This window comes from Ornithorhynchus anatinus, chromosome 5 (assembly GCF_004115215.2).
Source record: "Ornithorhynchus anatinus isolate Pmale09 chromosome 5, mOrnAna1.pri.v4, whole genome shotgun sequence".
NCBI lineage: Eukaryota > Metazoa > Chordata > Mammalia > Monotremata > Ornithorhynchidae > Ornithorhynchus > Ornithorhynchus anatinus.
The window spans coordinates 103,046,994-103,069,019 of record NC_041732.1 but is presented as its reverse complement, the minus strand read 5'-3'; the positions used below and the strand labels follow the sequence as shown (position 1 = coordinate 103,069,019).

The 22,026-nt window shown below is 57.4% G+C and overlaps 1 protein-coding gene across 1 annotated transcript in view; it reads left to right on the top strand.

The window, feature by feature from the left end:
- HK2 (hexokinase 2) overlaps positions 1-19,697 on the top strand; it is a 78,423-nt gene extending 58,726 nt beyond the window's left edge. Inside the window, 16 exon segments of the mRNA XM_029065992.2 lie at positions 1,351-1,534; positions 4,396-4,551; positions 5,400-5,633; positions 6,631-6,935; positions 7,346-7,494; positions 7,763-7,882; positions 11,349-11,444; positions 12,743-12,842; positions 13,604-13,787; positions 14,973-15,007; positions 15,010-15,058; positions 15,060-15,124; positions 17,327-17,461; positions 17,464-17,521; positions 17,523-17,559; positions 19,543-19,697. Coding sequence (XP_028921825.1) covers positions 1,351-1,534; positions 4,396-4,551; positions 5,400-5,633; positions 6,631-6,935; positions 7,346-7,494; positions 7,763-7,882; positions 11,349-11,444; positions 12,743-12,842; positions 13,604-13,787; positions 14,973-15,007; positions 15,010-15,058; positions 15,060-15,124; positions 17,327-17,461; positions 17,464-17,521; positions 17,523-17,559; positions 19,543-19,686 — 2,051 coding nt within the window. The 3' untranslated portion in view covers positions 19,687-19,697.
- The last annotated feature ends 2,329 nt before the right edge of the window (positions 19,698-22,026 follow it).

The window sequence follows — 22,026 nt, the reverse complement described above, 5'->3', positions numbered from 1 at the left end:
GTTCTAAGCACTGGGGCAGATACAAGGTGATCAGGTTGTCCCACGTGGGGCTCACAGTCTTAATCCTCATTTTACAGATGAGGGAACTGAGACACAGAGAAGTTAAGTGACTTGTCTCAAGTCACACAGCTGACAAGTGGCAAAGCCGGCATTAGAACCCATGACCTCTGACTCCCTACCCCGTGCTCTTTCCACTGAGCCAGTATTGAGCACTTACTCTGTGCAGAGACCAAGAGAAGCAGTGTGGCCTACTGGATAGAGCCCTAGACCAGGGAATCAGAAGGAGCTGGGATCTAATCCCCACTTTACCACTTGTCTGCTTTCGTGACCTTGGGCAAGTCACTTCACTTCTCTGGGCTTCCTCAGTTCCCTCATCTAGAAAATGGGGATTAAGACTGGGAGCCCCAAGTAGGACAGGAACTGGATCCAATCTGATGAGTTTATATTCAATAGTATTTATTGAGCGCTTACTATGTGCAGAGCACTGTACTAAGCGCTTAATGCTTAGTACAGTGCCTGGCACGTAGTAAACTCTTCATTGGGAAGCAGTGTGGCTCAGTGGAAAGAGCACGGGCTTGGGAGTCAGAGTCATGGGTTCGAATCCCGGCTCTGCCACTTGTCAGCTGTGTGACTGTGGGCGAGTCACTAAACTTCTCTGTGCCTCAGTTACCTCATCTGTCAAATGGGGATTGAGACTGTGAGCCTCATGTGGGACAATCTGATTACCCTGTATCTACCCCAGAGCTTAGAACAGTGCTCTGCACATAGTAAGCGCTTAACAAATACCAACATTATTATCATGGGCAGGGAATGTGTCTGTTTATAGCTCTATTATACTCCCAAGCGCTTAGTCCAGTGCTCTGCACACAGTAAGCGTTCAATAAAAGCGATTGACTGGCTCGAGACTGTGAGCTCATTGTGGGCAGGAAATGTGACTGTTTATTGTATTGTCCTCTCCCGAGTGCCTACTACAGTGCTCTGCACACTCTAAGTGCTCAGTAAATACGATCGAATGAATGAATGAGTCTACCCTAGTGCTTAGACACACAGTAAGCCCTAAACAAATGCTGTTGTTATTACCATTAATAACTGCTGATGGGAGGGCCTGGTCGGGGATGCCCAGTCTGCCCCCTCCCCATCCGGCCTCGCCCCTCCCCCGGTCCCCGACCCTCACGGGCACGGCCCCGGACGCCGAGGCCACGACCTCCGGGAGAATTTCCGCCGTGTCCGGGGCCCGGGTCCGTCCGCGGTGGCTTCGGTGGAGGCAGGGGCGGACGCGGTGAGCTCAGTCTCTCCCTGTCTCTCTCCGTGTCTCTCCGTCTCCGGCCGTCTCGTCTCCCCCGCCCGCAGGGACAGGCAGCAACGCGTGCTACATGGAGGAGCTGCGGCACGTGGAGCTGGTGGAGGGGGACGAGGGACGCATGTGCATCAACATGGAGTGGGGGGCCTTCGGGGACAACGGGGAGCTCGGCGACTTCCGCACCGAGTTTGACCAGGAGATCGACGCCGCCTCGCTCAACCCCGGAAAGCAGCTGTGAGACCCTCGGGGGCCGGGGGGGCGGGCGGGCCCGAGGCTGGGGGTGCGAGGCCGGGGCGGGTCCCCCTCGGGCTCTCTCCGAGGAGGCTTCTGGGCTCGGTGGCTTCCCCTAATGATGACGGTATTTGTTAGGCGCTTGCTATGAACCAGGCACTGTATTAAGCGCTGGGATGGATGCAGGCAAATAGGGACACGGTCCCTGTCCCACGTGAGGCTCACAGTCTCCATCCCCATTTTACAGATGAGGGAATCGAGGCCCAGAGAAGTGAAGTGACTTGTCCAAGTTCACCCAGCAGACAAGTGATGGATTCGGGATTAGAACCCGTGACCTGGCTTCCAGGCCCGGGCTGTACAAGCCGCGTGGCCCAGTGGAAATAACATGGGCTTGGGAGTCAGAGGTCATGGGTTCAAATGCCGACTCAGCCGCTTGCCAGCTTTGTGATTTCCAGCGCTTAGAACAGTGCTTTGCACATAGTAAGCGCTTAATAAATGCCATCATTATTACTAGGCCGTGCTGCCTAGCCTCATCCACACCTCTGTGTCCCTGATCCTGCCTGCGCTCCACTCTGCTGTGATAATAATAGCCAGGCAGTGTACTAAGTGCTGGGGTGGATGCAAGCAAATGGGGTCGGACACAGCCCCTGTCTCACACAGGGCTCACAATCTTCATTCCCATTTTACAGAGGAGGGAACTGAGGCACAGAGAAGTGAAGTGGCTCACCCAAGGCCACAGCAGACAAATGGCGGAGTCAGGATTAGCACCCGGGACCTTCTGACTCCCAGGCCCGGGCTCTATCCACTAGGCCGTGCTGCTTTCCTGACCCCGTTCAGTCAGTTGTATTTATTGAGCGCTTACTGTGTGCAGAGCACTGTACTAAGCCTTGGGAGAGGACAGTACAACAATAAAGAGACCCATTCCTTGCCCACTGGGAGCTTGCAGCCTGGAATACCCTTGTGGCATGGGCCCCTTTCCCTCCTCCCACGAGTGGGAATGAGGTGAGAAGTGCCATGAGGTGGGGGTGGGAAGAGAGAAGAGCCCCAAGTCACTTCACTTCTCTGGGCCTCAGTTTCCCTCATCTGTAAAATGGGGATGGAGACTGTGAGCCCCATGAAGGGCAGGGACTGTGTCCAACCTGATTACCTTGTAGCTACCCCAGCGCTTAGAACAGTGCCTTGCGCGTAAAAAGTGCTTAACACATTATAAAAAAAAAAAGCTGGAGCAACGGTTCATGGAGACTCAGAAGAGATGGCAGCACAGACCCTTATGACACCCCTTCAAGCCAAATTATAATCATAATAATGATGATGGTATTCATTAAACGCTTATTATGTGCCAAGCACTGTTCTAAGCGCTGGGATGGGTACAAGGTAATCAGGTTGTCCCCCGTGGGGCTCCCAGTCTTCATCCCCATTTTACAGATGAGGTAACTGAGGCACAAAGAAATTAAATGACTTGTCCCGAGTCGCAGAGCAGACAAGTGGTGGAGCCGGGCTTAGCCGGGTGACCTTGGGCAAGTCGCTTCACCTCTCTACACCTCAGAGACCTCAGCTGTAAAATGGGGATTAAAAAACTGTGAGCTCCGTTTGGGACATGGACTGTGTCCAAACTGATTACCCTTTATCTACCCCAGCGCTTAGGACAGTGCCAGGCACATAGTCAGCGAGCCTGTCTTCTAGATTGTGAGCCCCGTTGCTGGGTAGGGATTATCTCTATCTGTTGCCGAATTGTACTTTCCAAGCGCGTAGTATAGTGCCCTGCACACAGTAAGCGCTCAATAAATATGGTTGAATGAATGAATGAATGAGCGCTTAACAAATACCATTTAAAAGAGACCTTCTCGCGGTCAACACTGCCGCCTGGTGGTGGAATGGGGAATCGCGCGGGAATTATGTGAGCGCGGGAAGAATTAATAATAATGATAATAACAATGTTAATAATAATGTTGGCATTTGCTAAGTGCTAACTATGTGCAGAGCACCGTTCTAAGCGCTGGGGTAGATCCAGGGTAATCAGCTTGTCCCACGTGAGGCTCACAGTCTTCATCCCCATTTTCCAGATGAGGGAACTGAGGCATAGAGAAGTGAAGTGACTCGCCCACAGTTCACACCGCTGACAAGCGGCAGAGCCGGGATTCGAACCCATGATCTCTGACTCCCAAGCCCGGGCTCTTTCCACTGAGCTACGCTGCTTCAATAGTAATAATGGTATTTGTTAAGTGTTTACTATGTGCCGGGCACTTTACTAAGCGCTGGGGTGGCTACAAGCAAATCGAGTTGGTCTCAGCGCCTGTCCCACAAGAGGCTCACAGTGTCAATCCCCATTTTCTAGATGAGATCACTGAGGTCCAGAGAAGTGAAGTGGCTTGCCCAAGGTCACACAGCATGATCTTCTGACTAGGGACAGGAGGCATTCGGTCCCATGGAGATCGTGCATGTCACCTCTCCCCCCCCCCACCACCCCACCCCCGGCCTCGGCAGCCTCCGCTGGGGGTGGATGACTGGTGCCTAGTGCTTAGAACAGTGCTTGGTACATAGTAAGCGCTTAACAAATACCATTATTATTTAAGAGAAGCAGCATGGCTTAGTGGAAAGAACACGGGTTTGGAAGTCAGAGGTCGTGGGTTCTTATACTGGCTCTGCCACTCGTCAGCTGTGTGACTTGAGGCAAGTCACTTCACTTCTCCGTGCCTCAGTTACCTCATCTGTAAAATGGGGATCGAGACCGTGAGCCCCACATGGGACAACCGATGACCTTGTCTCTACCCCAGTGCTTAGAAGAGTGCTCGGCACATGGTAAGCACTTAACGAATGCCGTTATTATTATTATTCTCATGATTATGATCCTTGGCTCCGTGCAGGTTTGAGAAGATGATCAGCGGGCTGTACCTGGGGGAGCTGGTGCGCCTGGTCCTGGTCCGCATGGCCAAGGAGGAGCAGCTGTTCGGCGGGAAGCTGACCCCCGAGCTGCTGACCGCCGGCTGCTTGGAGACCAGAGACGTCTCTGCCATCGAAGGGTAGGCCGCGCCTGGGGCAGGCACGCAGTGGGGGGCGAGGGAGGGTGATGGGGGTCCCCGGGGACGGACAGGGGGCGGGATGAGGGGGTCCGCGCCTTCCCTCATGTTGTATGCCCGCAAACGCCCCCTAAACCCCGCCCAAAGTAGGCGTCCAGTCCACCGTGCCCAGCAGGGACCCAGTGCAGTGCTCTGCCCGGAATAGACGCCCAGGAGGTGCCCAATAGACACAGATTTTTCAAAAGTAGTTTGTCGTTCCTGAAGGGACGGGAGCCTCACCCGGTGGCTTTACTGGTGCCGTTGAGGGCCGGGCCGGTCCGTTCCCCTCGGGCTGAGCTGGGCAGGGCTGGGCTGCTCTGCTCCCCTCGGGCCCGGGCGGACAGGGCCGGGCCGCTCCCCTCAGGTTGGGCCAGGCCAGGCTTCTCCCCTCGGGTTGGATGAGTCCGGGCTGTTCTCCTCAGACTGGGCTGCTCTCCTTGGGTCAGACCAGGCTGGGCTGCTCCCCTCAGGTTGGGCCGGGCCGGGCTGTGCCCCTTGGGTAGGACCGGGCCTGGCCAAGCCGATCCCCTCAGGTTGGGTCGGACCTGGGCTGGGCTGCCCACCCCGGGTTGGAGCAGGCTGTGCCAGGCCGCTCTCCTCAAGTTGGGCCAGGCCAGGCTCTTCTCCTCAGACCGGGCTGCTCTCCTCGGGTTGGACCAGGCCAGGCTGCTCCCCTAGGGTCGGGCTGGGCCACACTGCTCCCCTCAGGGTGGGCAGCCGGGCCCCGGCGGGGAGGGGGAGGGTCCCAGGAAGCCCAGGGACGGGGCCGCGGGCCCCCTTACCCATCCGGACCCTCGTGTCTGCCCCCTCAGGGAGAAGGACGGGGTGCGGGAAGCCCACGCGGTGCTGAGCCGGCTGGGGCTGGAGCCCACGCAGGAGGACTGCGTGGCCGCCCACCGCGTCTGCCAGATCGTGACCACGCGCTCGGCCGGCCTCTGCGCCGCCACCCTGGCCGCCGTCCTGCGCCGCCTCAAGGAGAACAAGGGCGAGGAGCGGCTCCGCTCCACCATCGGCGTGGACGGCTCCGTCTACAAGAAGCACCCGCAGTGAGTGGACGGAGCCGGGTCGGGGGCGGGACCGGAGCCCGGGGACCCTCAATCCCCCCACCCCCCCACGTGCCCTCTCCAGCCTGGCGGTCAAGGGCCGTTCTGGGCCGCGGCGTCCGGTCCTCGGACCGGATGATGGCGGGCCGGTCGGCTCTTCCCCTGAGAATCCCCCGACCGCCGCCCGCTGGCCCCTCACTGTCACATCGGGCTCCACCGGTCGCTTCCTGCCCTCGGCCCCGAACGGAGGCCGGGTGTTAGGCACGGTCCACTCTGGGCGGGCACCTTCCCTCCTGCCTAATGGCCTGGTCGGAATTGTTTCCGGAAGACGGGATGAAAGCGACGCCCGCCCTGCCCTCCTCTCCAAATTCGACATCCCCTTGGGCGGGGACTGCATCCTTTCACTGCCAGGAGCTTTCCAATCCGGCACTTAGTACAGAACCCAACCCCTAGTAGGCTCTCAGTACGGAGCCCTGTCTCCAGTGTGCAGTCAGTACACAACCTCGTCCCCAGCAGACACTCAGTACAGAAGCCAGCTCCTAGTAGGTGCTCAGTACAGAGCCCGGCCCCCTGTGGGCATTCAGTGCAGAACCCAGACCCCAGTGGGCGCTCAGTACAGAACACAGTCCCCAGCAGGAGCTCAGTACAGAGTCTTGTCCCCGGTGGGCACTCGGTAGGGGACCCAGCCTCCGACAGGTGCTCGATACAGAGCCCTGCTCCCCGTGGACGTTCATTGCAGAACCTCGTCCCAAGTGGGCACTGAGTACGGAAACCGGCCCCCAGAAGGCGCTCAGTACAGAGCCCTGCTCTCAGTGGGCACTCAGTACAGAGCCCTACCGCAGGGAGCGCCCAGTCCAGAAACCTGCCCCCAGTGGGCGCTCAGTACAGAATCCTGTTCCCGGCGGGCACACTCAGTCCAGAACGCACCCCCGCACGCTCGGTAGAGAACCCCGTCCCGGACGCTGGCCCATTGTCCCTCCCGCCCTCTCGCCCTCCGCAGCTTCGCCCGGCGGCTGCAGAAGACCCTGCGGCGGCTGGTGCCGGACTGCGACGTCCGCTTCATGCGCTCCGAGGACGGCAGCGGGAAGGGGGCGGCCATGGTGACGGCGGTGGCCCACCGGCTGGCCGACCAGCAGCGCGCCCGCCAGGAGACCCTGGAGGCCCTCAGGCTGAGCCCCGACCAGCTGCTGGACGTCAAGAGGAGGCTGAGGCTCGAGATGGACAAGGGCCTGGCCAGTGACACCCACGCCGCCGCCTCCGTCAAGATGCTGCCGTCCTATGTCTGCGCCACCCCCGACGGGACAGGTGCGGGGATCGGGGGGGGCCGGGCGGCGGGAGGAGGAACACACTCCGGGCTCTCCCCTGGGCATCGGGGCCCGCTGGGAGGGGGGCTGGGAGATGGGAGGGCCTGGGGCTGGGTGGAGGAACACCCCCTAGGATCTTTCCTGGGCATCGGGGGGGTCCAGGAGGAGGGTCTGAAGCCTAGGGGGCCCTGGGGCCGGGGGTTCAGGTGGCCTGGGGAGGAGCGTACCCTAGGATCCGTCCTGGGCATCAGCGCCCCCCAGGACGTGGTCTAAGGAGGAGGGTTCGGGAATCCTGGGGCCGGGGGAAGGGGCGCACCCTGAGATCTTCCCTGGGCACCGGGGTCGTCCCTCCCCCGGTCCACCGGCGTGGACGGCCACGCCGGAACTGACCGAGCCTCCTCCGGGTTCCAGAGAAAGGAGACTTCCTGGCGCTGGACCTCGGGGGCACCAACTTCCGGGTGCTGCTGGTGCGGGTGCGGGCCGGACTCAGGCGCGGCGTCGAGATGCACAGCAAGATCTACTCCATCCCTCAAGAGATCACGCAGGGCACGGGAGATGAGGTGGGGACCCCTCCCGGGCCCCCGGCTGCGTCCGGGGTCTCCCCCGACTCTCTGCCCCGCCACGGGAAGGGTGGCCCTGTCCTGTGGTTCTGGGGAGCACTGAGCCCGCCCGCCCCCCGCCCCTATCCCTCCATGGTCCGAGCCCGCCTGACCGCCCCCCGCCCCCCTCTCCAGACTCGGCCGGTCTCGTGGGTGGCTTTGGGGTGGGGTAGGGCGGTGGTCCGAGCCCCCTGACCGCCCCCGTCGCTCCCCCCGTCTGTCCCGGCAGCTGTTTGACCACATCGTTCACTGCATCGCCGACTTCCTGGAGTACATGGGGATGAAGGGGGTCTCGCTCCCCCTCGGCTTCACCTTCTCCTTCCCCTGCCATCAGACCAGCCTGGACCAGGTAGCCCCCTCCCCACCCGCTGGGCCCTGACCCCCCCCCCCCCCCCAGTCTACTGCAGCCCCTTTTTAGGCTCCTTCCGACCGGCTGGGCCTCTTCCGGCTTGCAGCGGGTCTCGCTGAGCTCACCTGGGAGAGAGCCAGGGGCAGACGGGAGATGGGCCGGGCCCTGCTCGTTAATTGGCACCTATAAAGGCCTTGGGCATCCTGGCATGAAAGATGTCCTCGCACCTAATTATTATGGGCTGTCTGTCACTCTCGGGGCTCCCCACCCCGGCTATTCCCCTGCCTCCAAGCCGAGTGAATCATTTCCCTTCTCTGGGCCCAACCCCATCCCGCGGGTCTTCCCAGGGTCCAGAGAGTGGGGAGCCATCTCTCGGCAGCTGTGGTGGCGGGCGGTGGGTTAGATCCCCCCTTTGGGCGGGGCGAGGGGACGAAGAGGGGGCTCGGGTCCCACGCCGGGCACACCCGGAATCGGCTGCCCACCACATCCTCCCGCCACAGCCCGCTTGTCAGTCAGTCGTATTTCATTCATTCATCCAGTCGTACTTAGTAAGTGCTTAATGTGTGCAGACCACTGTACTAAGCGATTGAGAAAGTCCAGTACCACAATTAACAGTGACATTTCCTGCCCACATTAAGCTCACAGTCTGGGGGGAGAGGGACATCAATACAAATAAATAAAATTACAGATGACCTTGAGCATTTACTGTGTGCAGAGCACTGGACTAGGCACTTGGGAGCGGACAGTAGAACAGTAAACAGACACATTCCCTGTCCCCACTGAGTCTGAGACGGGCACGAATAGAAAGAAAGAAACGACAGAGACGGACATAAGTGGTGTGGGGCTGGGACGGGGATGAATAAAGAGAGCAAGTTAGGGCGAAGCAGAAGGGTTTGGGAGAAGAGGAAAGGAGGGCATAGTCAGGTAAGGCTTCTTGGAGGAGATGGGCCTTCAATAAGTCTTTGAAGGTGGGAAGAGTCATCGTCTGTCAGCTAAGAGGAGGGAGGGCGTTCCAGGCCAGAATCAGGATGTGGGGCGGGGGGGTGCCCTGATGGAGACCAACAGGAATCTGGGCTAGATGGGCACGGTGCCCAGCTGATGCCTAAGGGGCAGGACGAGAAGCAGCAGGAGAGGAGGCTGCTGGGACAGTGTAGGCCTGCCGCTTTGGCAAGAGAGAAGCGATCGGAAATGTTCTCCCTACGTCTCCTGCCCGAAGAAGAACGGGATCGGGGCCGACCGGGTCCTCGAGCGATACAACTGATCGAGCGCCTTCTTGGACTGAGCACTTGGGAGTCAGGAGACACGATTCCTGCCCTCAAGGAGCTGACAGTCTACAGTGTGCGGAGCACTGTACCGAGCGCTTGGGAGAGTCCGATAGAGTTAGTAGACGTGATCCCTGCCCTCAAGCCCCTGACAGTTTACTGTGGGCTAAGCACTGTACTGAGCACGTGGGAGAGGCCAATAGGGTTCATAGGCCCGATCCCTGCCCTCAAGGAACCGACAGTCTAGACTGTAAACTCCGCACACAGTAACAGTGTAGCTTCGTAACAGTGTTACATAGTAACATAGAACAGGCCTAGAGAAGTGAAGTGGCTTGCCCAAGGCCACACAGCAGAGTGGCCGAGCTGGATTAGAACCCATGTCCTCTGACTACCAAGCCCGTGCTCTTTCCGCTGAGCCATGCTGCTTCTCACTGTATTAAGCGCTGGGGTAGATACAACTAATCAGGTTGGACTCCATCCGTGTCCCACATGGTGCTCACAGGATTAAGGGCCCTCTGGTGTAATGGTTAGCATGCTGGACTCTGAATCCAGCGATCCGGGTTCAAATCTCAGTGGGGCCTTAAAATATTTCCCCTCTAGACTGTAAGCTCATTGTGGGCAAGGAATGGGACCGTTATTCTGTTGAACTCTTCCAAGTGCTTAGTCCAGTGCTCTGCATGCAGTAATAATAATAATAATAATAATAATAATAATGTTGGTATTTGTTCTAAGCGCTGGGTAGATACAGGGTGATCAGGTTGTCCCACGTGAGGCTCACAGTTAATCCCCATTTTACAGATGAGGTAACTGAGGCACAGAGAAGTTAAGTGACTCGCCCACAGTCACACAGCTGACAAGCGGCAGAGCCGGGAGTCAAACCCATGACCTCTGACTCCGAAGCCCAGGCTCTTTCTATTGAGCCACGCAAGCTCTTAATAAATACGACAGACTTTCTGAACTTTTCTAGGCCTCAGTTTCCTCATCCATAAGATTCCTGTTCTCCCTCCGTTTAGACTATGACTGTATCAAACTTACAGCTAGAGCAATCCAGCATTGACTATTAATCCCCATTTTCCAGATGAGGGAAGTGAGACCCAGAGAAGTGACTTTTGCCCTTGGTCACACAGTGAACAAGTGAGAGAGCCAGGATTAGAACCCAGTTCCCCTGACTCTCGGGCTCCTCCCACCTCTCAGTCCAGCCGTATGAATTGGACTGAGCGCTTGGGAGATTACAACAGAGTTAGTCGGTATGATACCTGGCCTCAAGGAGCTGACAGCCTACGCTGTGCAGAGCACTGAACTGAACTTGCTTATATTCATTCATTCATTCAATAGTATTGATTGAGCGCTTACTATGTGCAGAGCACCGTACTAAGCGCTCGGAATGAACGAGTCGGCAACAGATAGAGACGGTCCCCGCCGTCGGACGGGCTCACGGTCCGATCGGGGGAGACGGACGGACGAGAACGACGGCGATAGATAGAGTCGAGGGGAGGAACGTCTCGTAAAAACGATGGCGACTAAATAGAATCGAGGCGATGTACATTTCATTAACAAATAAATAGGGTGATGGAAATATATACGGTCGAGCGGACGAGTACGGTGCCGAGGGGATGGGAAGGGAGAGGGGAGGAGCGGAGGAGATGGGGGGAAGAGAGGGTTAAGCTGCGGAGAGGTGAAGGGGGGGAGGTAGAGGGAGTAGAGGGAGAAGGGGAGCTCAGACTGGGAAGGCCTCTCGGAGGAGGTGAGTTTTAAGTAGGATTTCGAAGAGGGGAAGAGAATGAGTTTGGCGGAGGTGAGGAGGGAGGGCGTTCCGGGACCGCGGGAGGACGCGGCCCGGGGGTCGACGGCGGGACGGGCGAGACCGAGGGACGGCGAGGAGGCGGGCGGCGGAGGAGCGGAGCGTGCGGGAGGGGCGGTTAGAAAGAGAGAAGGGAGGAGAGGTATCTACCCCTGTGCTTAGTACAGTGCCCGGCACAAAGTAAGCGTTTAGCAAATGCCATAATTATTATCATTATAATTATTGTTATTAATGACATTCAGGAGAGTCCAGTAGAGTTGTTAGGCATGGTCGCTGCCATCGCAGAGCTGACTGTCCCAGTCCAGGCCGGGGGTTAGAAGGAGGAGTGGCCGTGGCCCTGTTTCTGGCCGCCCCCCACCCCCACCTCTGTCCTCTTGGTCATCGAGGGGGGGACTTTTTTCAGGGAATCCTCCTCAAATGGACGAAGGGCTTCAGGGCCACCGGCTGTGAGGGAGAGGACGTGGTCACGCTGCTGAAGGATGCCATTCACCGGCGCGAGGTGAGTGTCCCGGGCCTGAGGGGGTCGTCCGTCCATCCACCTGTCCGTCCACCCGGGCGCTGTCCACACTCCCCTCCCCACCTTCACTGTGCGCTTGGGCCACCGTGACTGGCCCATGATCACACAGCAGACAAACGGTGGAACCGGAATTAGAATCCAGGACCTCCGACTCCCAGAACTGGGCTCTACCCACAAGCCACGCTCCTGTTGAGCACTTACTATGTGCCAGTCACTGTAGTAAGCACTGGGATAGATACCAGGTAATCGGGTTGGACACAGCTGTCCCACATGGGGCTCACAGTCTTAATCCCCATTTTACAGTCGAGGTGACTGAGGCCCAGAGAAATTAAGTGACTTACCAAGGTCACACAGCAGACAAGCATTGGAGCTGGAATTAGAATTCAGATCCTCTGATTCCCTGGCCCGGGTTCTATCCATTAGGCCACACTACTTCTGTTGGGCACATACTGTGTGCTAGGCACTCTAGGCACAAGATGATCAGTCCCTGTCCCACATTGGAATCACAGTCTTAATCTCCATTTTACAGATGAGGGAAATAATAATAATAATGATGAATTGTATTTGTTAAGTGCTTACTTTGTGTCAAACACTGTCCTAAGCGCTGGGGTAGATAGAGGCAAATCAGGTTGGACATAGTCCTCAATTCAGAGAAGCAACGTGGCCATGTGGCTAGAGCCCGGACGTAGGAGTCAGAAGGACCTGGGTTCTCATCCCGGCTCTGCCACGTCTGGCTCAGTGGAAAGAGGCCGGGCTTGGGAGCCAGAGATCATGGGTTCGAATCCCGGCTCTGCCGCTTGTCAGCTGTGTGACTGTGGGCAAATCGCTTCACTTCTCTGGGCCTCATCTGTAAAATGGGGATTAAGACTGTGAGCCTCATGTGGGACAACCTGATTACCCTTATCTACCCCGTGCTTAGAACAGTGCTCTGCACATAGTAAGCGCTTAACAAATACCAACCATTATATGTCTGCTGTGTCACCTGGAGCCATCACTTCACTTCTGTGCCTCGGTTCCCTCATCTGTAAAATGGGGATGAAGACCGTGAGCCCCATCATGGGGACGGGGACTGTGTCCAACCTGGATTAGCATGGATCTACCCCGGTGCTTAGAACGGTGTCTGACACGGAGTAAGCGCTTCACACATACCATCATTATTACCTGAAAGGAGAGCAATCCTCCCTTCCCGAAGCCAGGACGCCGTCCCCCCGAAGGGCATCCCTCCCCCGTCCCCCCCCCCCCGAATTTTGTCCCCCCGCCCCCACCCTACTTCTGCCCAGGAGTTTGACCTGGAAGTGGTGGCATCGTGAACGACACCGTGGGGACCATGATGGGCCTGCGGCTACGAAGACCCTCGCTGCGAAGTCGGCCTCATCGTCGGTGAGGGCGGACGGTGGGGAGAGGGTCCTGACTTCGGGGCGGGATGAGTGCTCTACTTTCCGAGTGGTTTTGCATCACGGTTCACCAGTGACTGTAATTCCCCCTCCTGGACCGGGAGCTTGTCGTGGAAATGGTCTGTTCTATGTTCAATTCGTTCATTCATTCATTCAGTCATATTTTGGGGCACTTACCCTGTGCAGAGCACTGGACTGAGCACTCGGAAAGTACAATTCGGCAACAGATAGAGACAATTCCCTACCCACCACGGCCTCACAGTCTAGAAGGGGGAGACAGACAACAAAACAAGTGGACAGGCATTCAATACCATAAATAGATAAATGGAATTATAGATATATACACATCATTAATAAATAGAGTAATAAATATGTACAGATATACACAGGTGCTGTGGGGAGGGGAAGGGGATAGAGCAGAGGCAGGGAGTCGGGAGCGATGGGAAGGAGAGGAGGAGCTGAGGAGAAGGGGGGCGTGCTCAGTCTGGTTAGGCCGCCTGGAGGAAGTGAGCTCTCAGTAGAGCACTTAGTACAGTGCTCGTACACTGTGGGCACTCAATAAATACGACACTGAATGAATGAGCGGGTGGCGGGAGCGGAGGGGAAGAGGGCGGGTAGGGAGAAGAGGCAAGGAGGGACCGACGGCTCCGAGCGGACTCTGGCAGGCTTGGCAGACGCGGTGAGCTCAGTCTCTCTCTGTCTCTCCGTGTCTCTCCGGCTCCGCCCGTTCCTCTCCCCCGCCCACAGGGACAGGCAGCAACGTGTGCTACATGGAGGAGCTGCGGCACGTGGAGCTGGTGGAGGGGGACGAGGACGCATGTGCATCAACATGGAGTGGGGGGGCCTTCGGCGGACAGCGGGGAGCTGGACCACCTCGCACCGAGTTCGACGTGGCCGTGGACGAGTCCGTCCTCAACGTCGGCCGGCAGAGGTGGGTGCCGCCGGCCCGGTGGGAGGGGCGGGCGCAGAAACGGGATTGTTCTCCCTCCCTCTAGACACCCTACTGCGGGGGGGGGGGGACACACCCCATAGTCTATCATTCAGTCATTCTGTCAATCAGTGGTATTTACTGAGCGCTTACTGTGGGCAGAGCACTGGACTAAGCGCTTGGCAGATGACAGTACAACAATAAACACATTCCTGCCCTTGAGGAGCTGACGGTCCGGAGGGAGATTCCGGTGGAGTCGTTTCGTTCAGTTGTGTTTATTCAGTCATATTCACTGAGCGCTTACTATGTGCTGAAGCACTGGGACTAAGTGCTTGGGAAAGGACAATAGACAATAAACAGACACAGTCCCTGCCCACAATGAGCTGACAGTCTAGGGGGAGACGGATATTAATAGAATTGAATAAATGATGGAGCATGGACATAAGCGGTGTGGGGGCTGGGAGGGGGATGAAGAAATGGAGCCAGTCAGGGCGACGCAGAAAGGAGTGGGAAAAGAGGAAAGGAGGGCTTATCAGGGAAGCCTCTTGGAGGAGATGGCCTTCAATAAAGATTTAGGAGGGGGGAGAGTCATAGTCTGTGGGATATAGGAGGGAGGGCGTTCCAGCAGAGACAGGGTGTAGGCGAGAGGTCCGGGGGTGAGACGGAGGAGATGGAGATACAGTGAGAAGGTTGCCTTAGAGGAGCGGAGTGTGTGGGCTGGGTTGGAGCGGAGAATAGCCAGTGAGATAGGAGGGGCAAGGGGATAGAGGGCTGCGAAGCAGATGGGAGGTGCTTTCTGTTGAATGCGAAGGTGGAAGGGCAACCACTGGAGTTTCTTGAGGAGTGGGGAGAGTGGGTCTGAACGTTTGTAGAGAAATGATCTGGGCCGCAGAGTGAAATATGGCCCGGCGTGGGCTGGAGCCCAGCCCCGCTGGCTGGGGGGTCCCTTGCCGTCTTCAAGGGACACCTGCCATGTGAGGCAGCCCCTCGTCGGCAGTTAGTCGGAGGAGAGGGGGATGATGACGACCATCCGGGGAGACCCCCGTGGCCCGGCTCGTGTCCTCGGCCACCTCCCGCAGCCTCCCTGTCCTCGGCTTCCCCATCTGAGAATGGGGCCCGCCCGCGCCTGTCGGGATGGAGCGAGGCTGGCGATGAGGTGACGGTGGTGGGGTCCCCCGGCCCTGGCAGGTTCGAGAAGATGATCAGCGGGCTGTACCTGGGGGAATCGTCCGCACGGTCCTCCTCCACTTCACCGAGCGCGGTCTGCTTTTCGCGACGCATCTCCGAGCGCCTGAAGACCCGTGGGATCTTCGAGACAAGTTCCTGTCGCAGATCGAGAGGTCAGAGCTGCCGCAGGCATCGGGATGGGCACCGGGATGGACATCGGGTCGGGCACAAGGCAGGGAGGCGGAACACTTAGTACTGGCACGGTCACCATCCTCAGGAACTGACAGTCTTAATAATAATATATAGATTATTAATATATCAGATGCATTTGTCATGTGCTTACTAAGTGCAGGCACTGTATTAAGCGCTGGCAGCATGGTCTAGTGGCAAGAGCATGAGCTTGGGAGTCAGAGGATGAGGATTCTATTCCCAGCTCCACACTTGTCTGCTGTGTGACTTGGATGAGTCACTTCACTTCTGTGCATCAGTCACCTCATCTGTAAAATGGGGAATTAAGACTGTGAGCCCCATGGGGGACAACCTGATTACCTTGTCTGTACCCCAGTGCTTGGAACAGTGCTTGGCACCTATAGCGCTTAACAAAATACCATTATTATTATTTTTACAAGTAAAGTGAGTTGGACATGGTCCCTGTCCCACGTGGGGGCTCACACCCTCAATCCCCATTTTTCAGATGAGGGAACTGAGGCCCAGAGAAGTGAAATGACTGCCCAAGGTCACTAGCAGACAGGTGACAGAGCGGCATTAGAACCCATGACCTTCTGACTCCCACGGCCCAGGCTCTATCTACTTCGCCATGCTGCTTCTTCTACTTACTGTGTGCAGAGCACTGGACTGAGCACTTAATAATGTAATGTTGGTATTTGTTAGGCGCTTACATGTGGCAGAGGCACTGTACTAGAGCGCTGGGGTAGATACAGGGTAATCAGGTTGTCCCACATGAGGCTCACAGTCTTAATCCCTATTTACAGATGAGGTAGCTGAGGCACAGAGAAGTTAAGTGACTTGCCCAAGGTCACACAGCTGACAAATGGCAGATCCAGAATTCAAACCCATGACCTCTGACTCCCAAGCCCGGGCTCTTTCCACTGAGCCACGCTGCTTCTCTTGGGAGAAGCTTCTCACTTCTCACTTGGGAGACGATGGTAGAAATAGTACACACAATCTCTGCCCATTCATTCATTCATTCATTCATTCATTCAATCGTATTTATTGAGTGCTTACTGTGTGCAGAGCACTGGACTCTAAGCGCTTGGGAAAATACAATACAGCAATAGAGACAATCCCTGCCCACAATGAGCTCACAGTCTAGAGGTGGGGAGACAGACATCAATATAAATTTTAAGTGACATATATATATATATATATATATATATATATGTGGTGGGGAGGCCGGGGGAAGAACAAAGGGAGCGAGTCGGGGTGACGCGGAAGGGAGTGGGAGCTGAGGAAAAGTGGGGCCTAGTCTGGGAAGGCCTCTTGGAGGAGATGAGCCTTCAGTAAGGCTTCGAAGGTGGGGAGAGTCATCGTCTGTAGCATTTGAGGATGGAGGGCCTTCCGGGCCAGAGGCGGAACGTGGGCCGGGGGTCCACGGTGAGAGAGGCGGGATGGAGGCCCAGGGAGGAGGTTAGCCGCAGAGAGGAGCCGACGCGTGCAGGTTGGGACGGAGAAGGAGAGAAGGAGGTGAGGTAGGAGGGGGCAAAGGGGATGGAGAGTCCTCAAGGAGCTCACACTCCTTACGTTTATACTTGGGAGAGGACAACAGAGTTAACAGTCTGATTTCCACCCTCAAGGGGCTGGCAAGTCTACTTTGTGCAGAGCACTGGGACTGAGAACCTGGGAGAATACAATTCATTTATTCAACTGTATTTATTGAACCGCTTACTGTGTGCAGAGCACTGTACTAGTCGCTTGGGAGAGTACAACACAACAATAAAGAGGACACATTCCCTGCCCATAACGGGGTTCCAGTCTAGAGGAGCTGACCGTCTATTCTGTGCAAGCACCAGACGAGCACTTGAGAGAGGACGGTAGAGTTGTGGACACAATCCCTGCCTTCAAGGAGATTACAGTCCGTTGTGTGCAGAGCACTGGACTGAGCGCTTGGGAAGGGCAGTAGGGTTGGTGGACACAATCCTTGCCCTCAAAGGAGATTACAGTCCTCTGTGTGCAGAGCACTGGACTGAACCCAGTCTTCCTGGCTCCCAGCCCGGATTCCACCTACCGGGTCACGTTGCTTCTCACTGGAAGTAGAACCCGGCTCCCGGGAGACGCGGGCGGCGGACGGGGAGTGGCGGGGCCTGACGACGCGGGGTCTGATGGCGCGGTTCTCTGGGGTCCCGCCCCCGCCACAGCGACGGGCTGGCCCTGTTGCTCCGTGCGAGCCCGTCCTGCAGCACCTGGGCCTGGAGAGCACGTGCAGACCAGCATCATCGTGAAGGAGGTGTGCGGCGTGGTGGCCGCCGGGCGGGCCCAGCTCTGCGGGGCCGGTGGCCGCCGTCGGTGGACAAGATCCGGGATAATCGCCGGCTGGACTTCCTCCAGTCACCGTGGGTGTGACGGGACCCTCTTCAAGCTGCATCCCTCAGTGAGTCCGTCCCCAGGGCCCCCGGGTGGGGTGGGATGGGGCCGGGGCCGGGGGTGGTGATCTGGTGTTGTGAGTATGTGTGTGTGTGTACGGGTGGATGTGGGCGTGGAGGGTAGGAGCCACTCGCTGCTCCGGAAAGGGGCATTCAGTGGGACAGCACTTGCACGCACAAGTGTACAAGTATATACACAATTATGCAACAGCACTTGTACCTATTTATAATTGTAATTCTATTTATTTTTATTATATGTCTATACACCTCTAATTCTATTTATTATACTGACGCTATCGGATGCCGTTTACTGTTTCGATGTCTTTTCCCCCTTCTAGACTGTGAGCCTGTGTGGGCAGGGATTGTCTCGGGGATTGTCTCTATTTGTTTGCGAAGTATAATACTTCCCAAGCGCTTAGTACAGTGCTGTGCACACAGTAAGCGCTCGATAAATACGATTGATATGAATGAATGGGACCCTTCACCCCGTCAGCGATCTCCCCACCGTTGGACCCCCCTCAGCGTCCCATGCCCGAGTCAAGATTTGTAATATATAGAATCAGTATCTCCGTCACTTGTTCTGCTGTGTGACCCCGGGCAAATCACTTCACTTCCGGGGCCTCAGTTCCCTTCATCTGCAAAATGGGGATTGAGACTCTGAGCCCTTGCTGTACCCAACCCAATTACCTTGTATCTTCGCCAGCACTTAGAAGAGTGCCTGGCACATAGTAAGCGCTTATCTGTATCTGTATCTATATCTGTATATACCAGTAATTTATAATAATGATAATAATTTATAATAATAATGGAATTCGTTAAGCGCTTAGCTCGTCGTGGACAGGGATCGTCACTCTTTATTATTGTATTGGTACTTTCCCAAGTGCTTAGTGCAGTGCTCTGCACACAGTCAGCACTTAGTAAATATGATCGAATGAATGAATATGCCCAGGCACTGTACCGAGTGTCAGTTGATACAAGCAAATCGGGTTGGACACAGCCCCTCTCCTACTTGGGGCTCACAGTCTCAATCCCAGTTTTACAGCCGAGGAACTGAGGCCAGAGAAGCGAAGTGACCTGCCCGAGGTCACACAGCAGATGTGTGGCAGAGCCCGGAATTAGAACCCAGGTCCTTCTGGCTCCCAGGTCCGGGCTCTAGCCACTAGGCCGTGCTGCTTCTCACTATATCCCTGCTGCTGTTCCTGACCTTTCTGTTGCTCCTTGCCACCGGCCTACCAAGGGAAGCAGGATGGCCCAGTGGCTAGAGCCCGGCTGGAGTCAGAAGGTCATGAGTTCTTGATCCCGGATCCTCCACGTGTCTGCTGCGTGACTTGGGCCAAGTTGCTTCGCATCTCTGGGGCCTCAGTTCCTCCTGTAAAAATGGGGATTGAGACCGTGAGCCTACGTGAGACAGAACGTGTCCAACCCGATTTGCTTCCATCCACCCGGTGCTTAACAAATACTAGAATTATTATTATTATTAGCCCCGCTCCTGCCCCTGCCTCTGTCCTGTCCTCAGGCCGAGCAGGGACTGAGGGCTGTGCTGAAGCGCTGCCCAGAGCCTCGGGCCTCTAGCTGCAGCTGGAAGCCTATTGCACTGGAGCTCTTCATTGGCTGATCAACTGGCACTAGGGCGGGGCCTGCCCCACCCGAGGTGGCGGAGGCTGCCAGATTTTCTCGGATGACCCAAGAAGCTGAGGGAGGGCCGGGGTCGCCGGCAGCAGTCCCTTGGTCTCGGCCAGAGCCGCCTCGAAGAGCCCGTCCACTCGTTTTGGCCGGCAAATGGGATAGGCAGCCCCAAGCCTGGAGTCCTGGACCGCTCCGATGGGGGGTCGGCCTACCCCTCCCTCCCCCCGCCCCACTCTCCGAGCCCGGGCTCTAACCGCGACCCTGCCTCCCTGAGGGGATTGCGGCCTCTGCTTCAGTTCCCCTCCCCGCCGGTCGGCCTCGCCCCCGCCTGAGCCGCCCGCACGGTCTCTGTTCCGTCCTCGCAGCTTCGCACGATCATGTCGGAGACGGTGAAGCAGCTGGCCCCCAAGTGCCAAGTGTCATTCCTGCCCTCGAGGACGGCAGCCGGCAAGGGGGCTGCCCTCATCGCGGCCGTGGCCTGCAGGATCCGCGAAGCCGGCCAGCGCTGACCACCCCCCGCCCGGCCCCGCCCCACCCTCCACCCCGACCCCCGACACAGACGGCCCGGCGGCCGCGGCCCCCGACCCGCTCCGGGACGACGCCCAGGTGTTTCCCCGGGCTCCGTGGTCATTCCGAGAACCAGCCGGCCGCCCCGGCCCTCCACCCTCCCCACCTCTCCAGCTCCCCCCCGGAAGAAGCGGGAAGCATAGCGGAGCCAGGCTGTCCGGCCAGGTCGCGGGGGATTCCGGTCATCCCTCCCTGTTTCCTGCATCTGGTACCGGTGATCTTCACCGCACTCCCCTCTCACTCCCCGAGTAGCCCTTCACAGTCCGCTGTGCCCACCCTGCCCTGAGCTATCGCTGATGTCATCCTATCCCCTCCTGAGCCCGGTTCTTCCCGGAGTGGGGGAAATACGGCAGCACCCGAGCCTGGCCCGGCTCTTTCCCGGAGCAGATTCCACAGGGAGGTGGATTCCCAACCCCACGCCGTTCCGCTCGGGGACGATGCCCGGCTGGCTCTCCCAGATGGTGCCGGTCCAGTACTGCCGATTCCAGGAAAGCGGCACGGTCCCCTCCTCCCCCAGAGTGGGCGGCCTCCCGGCCGGAGCAGAAATGGGAGCGCAGACGGACAGAGAGGAGGCCACTTCCGTGTCCATAACCTCTGCCTGCTGCGGAGCGGAAATGCGAAATGCTGGCCCCGTGTCCTAAGGCGGTTCTTGCCAGCGAACGAGCGCTAACTGTCCTTCCAGGAGCTGTGGGCAGCAGACGAGCCCTCTGCCCTCCGGTGGGGTCTGTAGGGTTCGCGAGGAGCTTCTGCAGTTGGCAGACCCTCGGTGGGCTTCACCGACAGTGAGGGGAACGAGGGCCGGGAGAAGCCTCAGGGCTCTCGGTTTCCGGCGGAGGAAGGGTTGGGCACGGGGGACTGAGCCCCTGGACCATTCTTCCCTGGCGAGGGGGGCTCGCGGCGGGCAGACCGAGTCCTCTACCACCAAACCAAGTCTTCCAAACCGAGTAACCAAAGGGCTCCTGGAATCACGGCGGGTGGACGTGTAAGGACCGTCCTCCCGCCTCATCGTCCACGATCGCAACCGAAAGACGGGGACTGCGGCCGGGGAAAAGAACCGCGTCGTTAGAGCAGGCGGGCGCCCCAAACCCATCTCCTCCCACACGCCCCGAAACCGCAATCCATATTTCTTCCCGAGGGCCGCGGGGGCTCTCCCAAGTTCTCTGGGTGCAGAGATCACCTCCCAAGTTCTGTTTCTATCATGTGTCTCTCCTGGCCGGGAGAAAAAACCTGGCAAGCACAGTTTATTTCTGGGACCCAGTGAGCTCCCCATGTGGCCAGGATTTCACTGGGGTTCGTCTGGAGTCCTCGGGGTGATCCCGTGTAGAGTCCGGTCCGGCTCAGGGTGTGTGTGCCCGAGGGGGCAAGTGTCCCAAGGTGCTTTATCCTCCTGGCTGTCCATCTGAGGAGCCAGCCCTGGGCCCAGTTCTGGGGGGTGCTCTCTAAATGTTCATTTTTCGGGCAAGCTGACGCTCCAAAATCACTCCTGAAGCACCATCTGGGTATGGGAGGGTCGGAACGGGCAATTAAGGGAAGCCAGCTGAGAGACGGTTTTAACCAAATTCATATATTTTTGAAAGAAATCAGCAGGCTAAGGCAACGAGGATGTCGCCCGCGATGTTTTCTCCCCTCACAGATGGCTCACTGCAGAGCTGAAGGGAGACAAGAAAATCGAGTCTTTCCAAGCTGGACCGGAGATGCGTGGGCACGCACACACACACAAACACACACCCACCCACCCGAGGGCCTGACTGTCATTTTGATGGTGTAGTTTTTGAGGGGGTCCACCAGGGCCTGCGTCCTGACTGAGGGTGGGGATGGCGGTCGCTTGAAGTTGGTTTGCAGGACTAAACGGGGTCATCTTCGCCGCTTGCGAAAGGGAGTAGGTTAGAGAGACGGTCAAGTCTCAGCGGGAATCTGTTTGGCCTTTGGGTGGAGAAATCCGGCCAGGAAGGAGCGGGTTTGCTGCCACTTTAGTGTCCGGTGCATTCTAACTTGTCCTGGTAGTATTCATTGTGGTCCTTGTTTTTTTGCCGTTGTTTTTTTTACAATTTTTGTTAAGCGCTTATTATGTGCCAGGCACTGTACCAAGCGCTGGAGTAAAGAGAAGCTTTATCAAGTTGGGTACAGTCCCTGTCCCAGATAGGGCTCACGGTCGTAATCCCCATTTTACAGATGAGGGAACTGAGGCCCGGAGAAGTGAAGTGGCTCGTTGTGGCTACCAACTCTGTTCTGTTATATTGTACTCTCCCAAGCACTTAGTACAGTGCTGTGCACACGGTAAG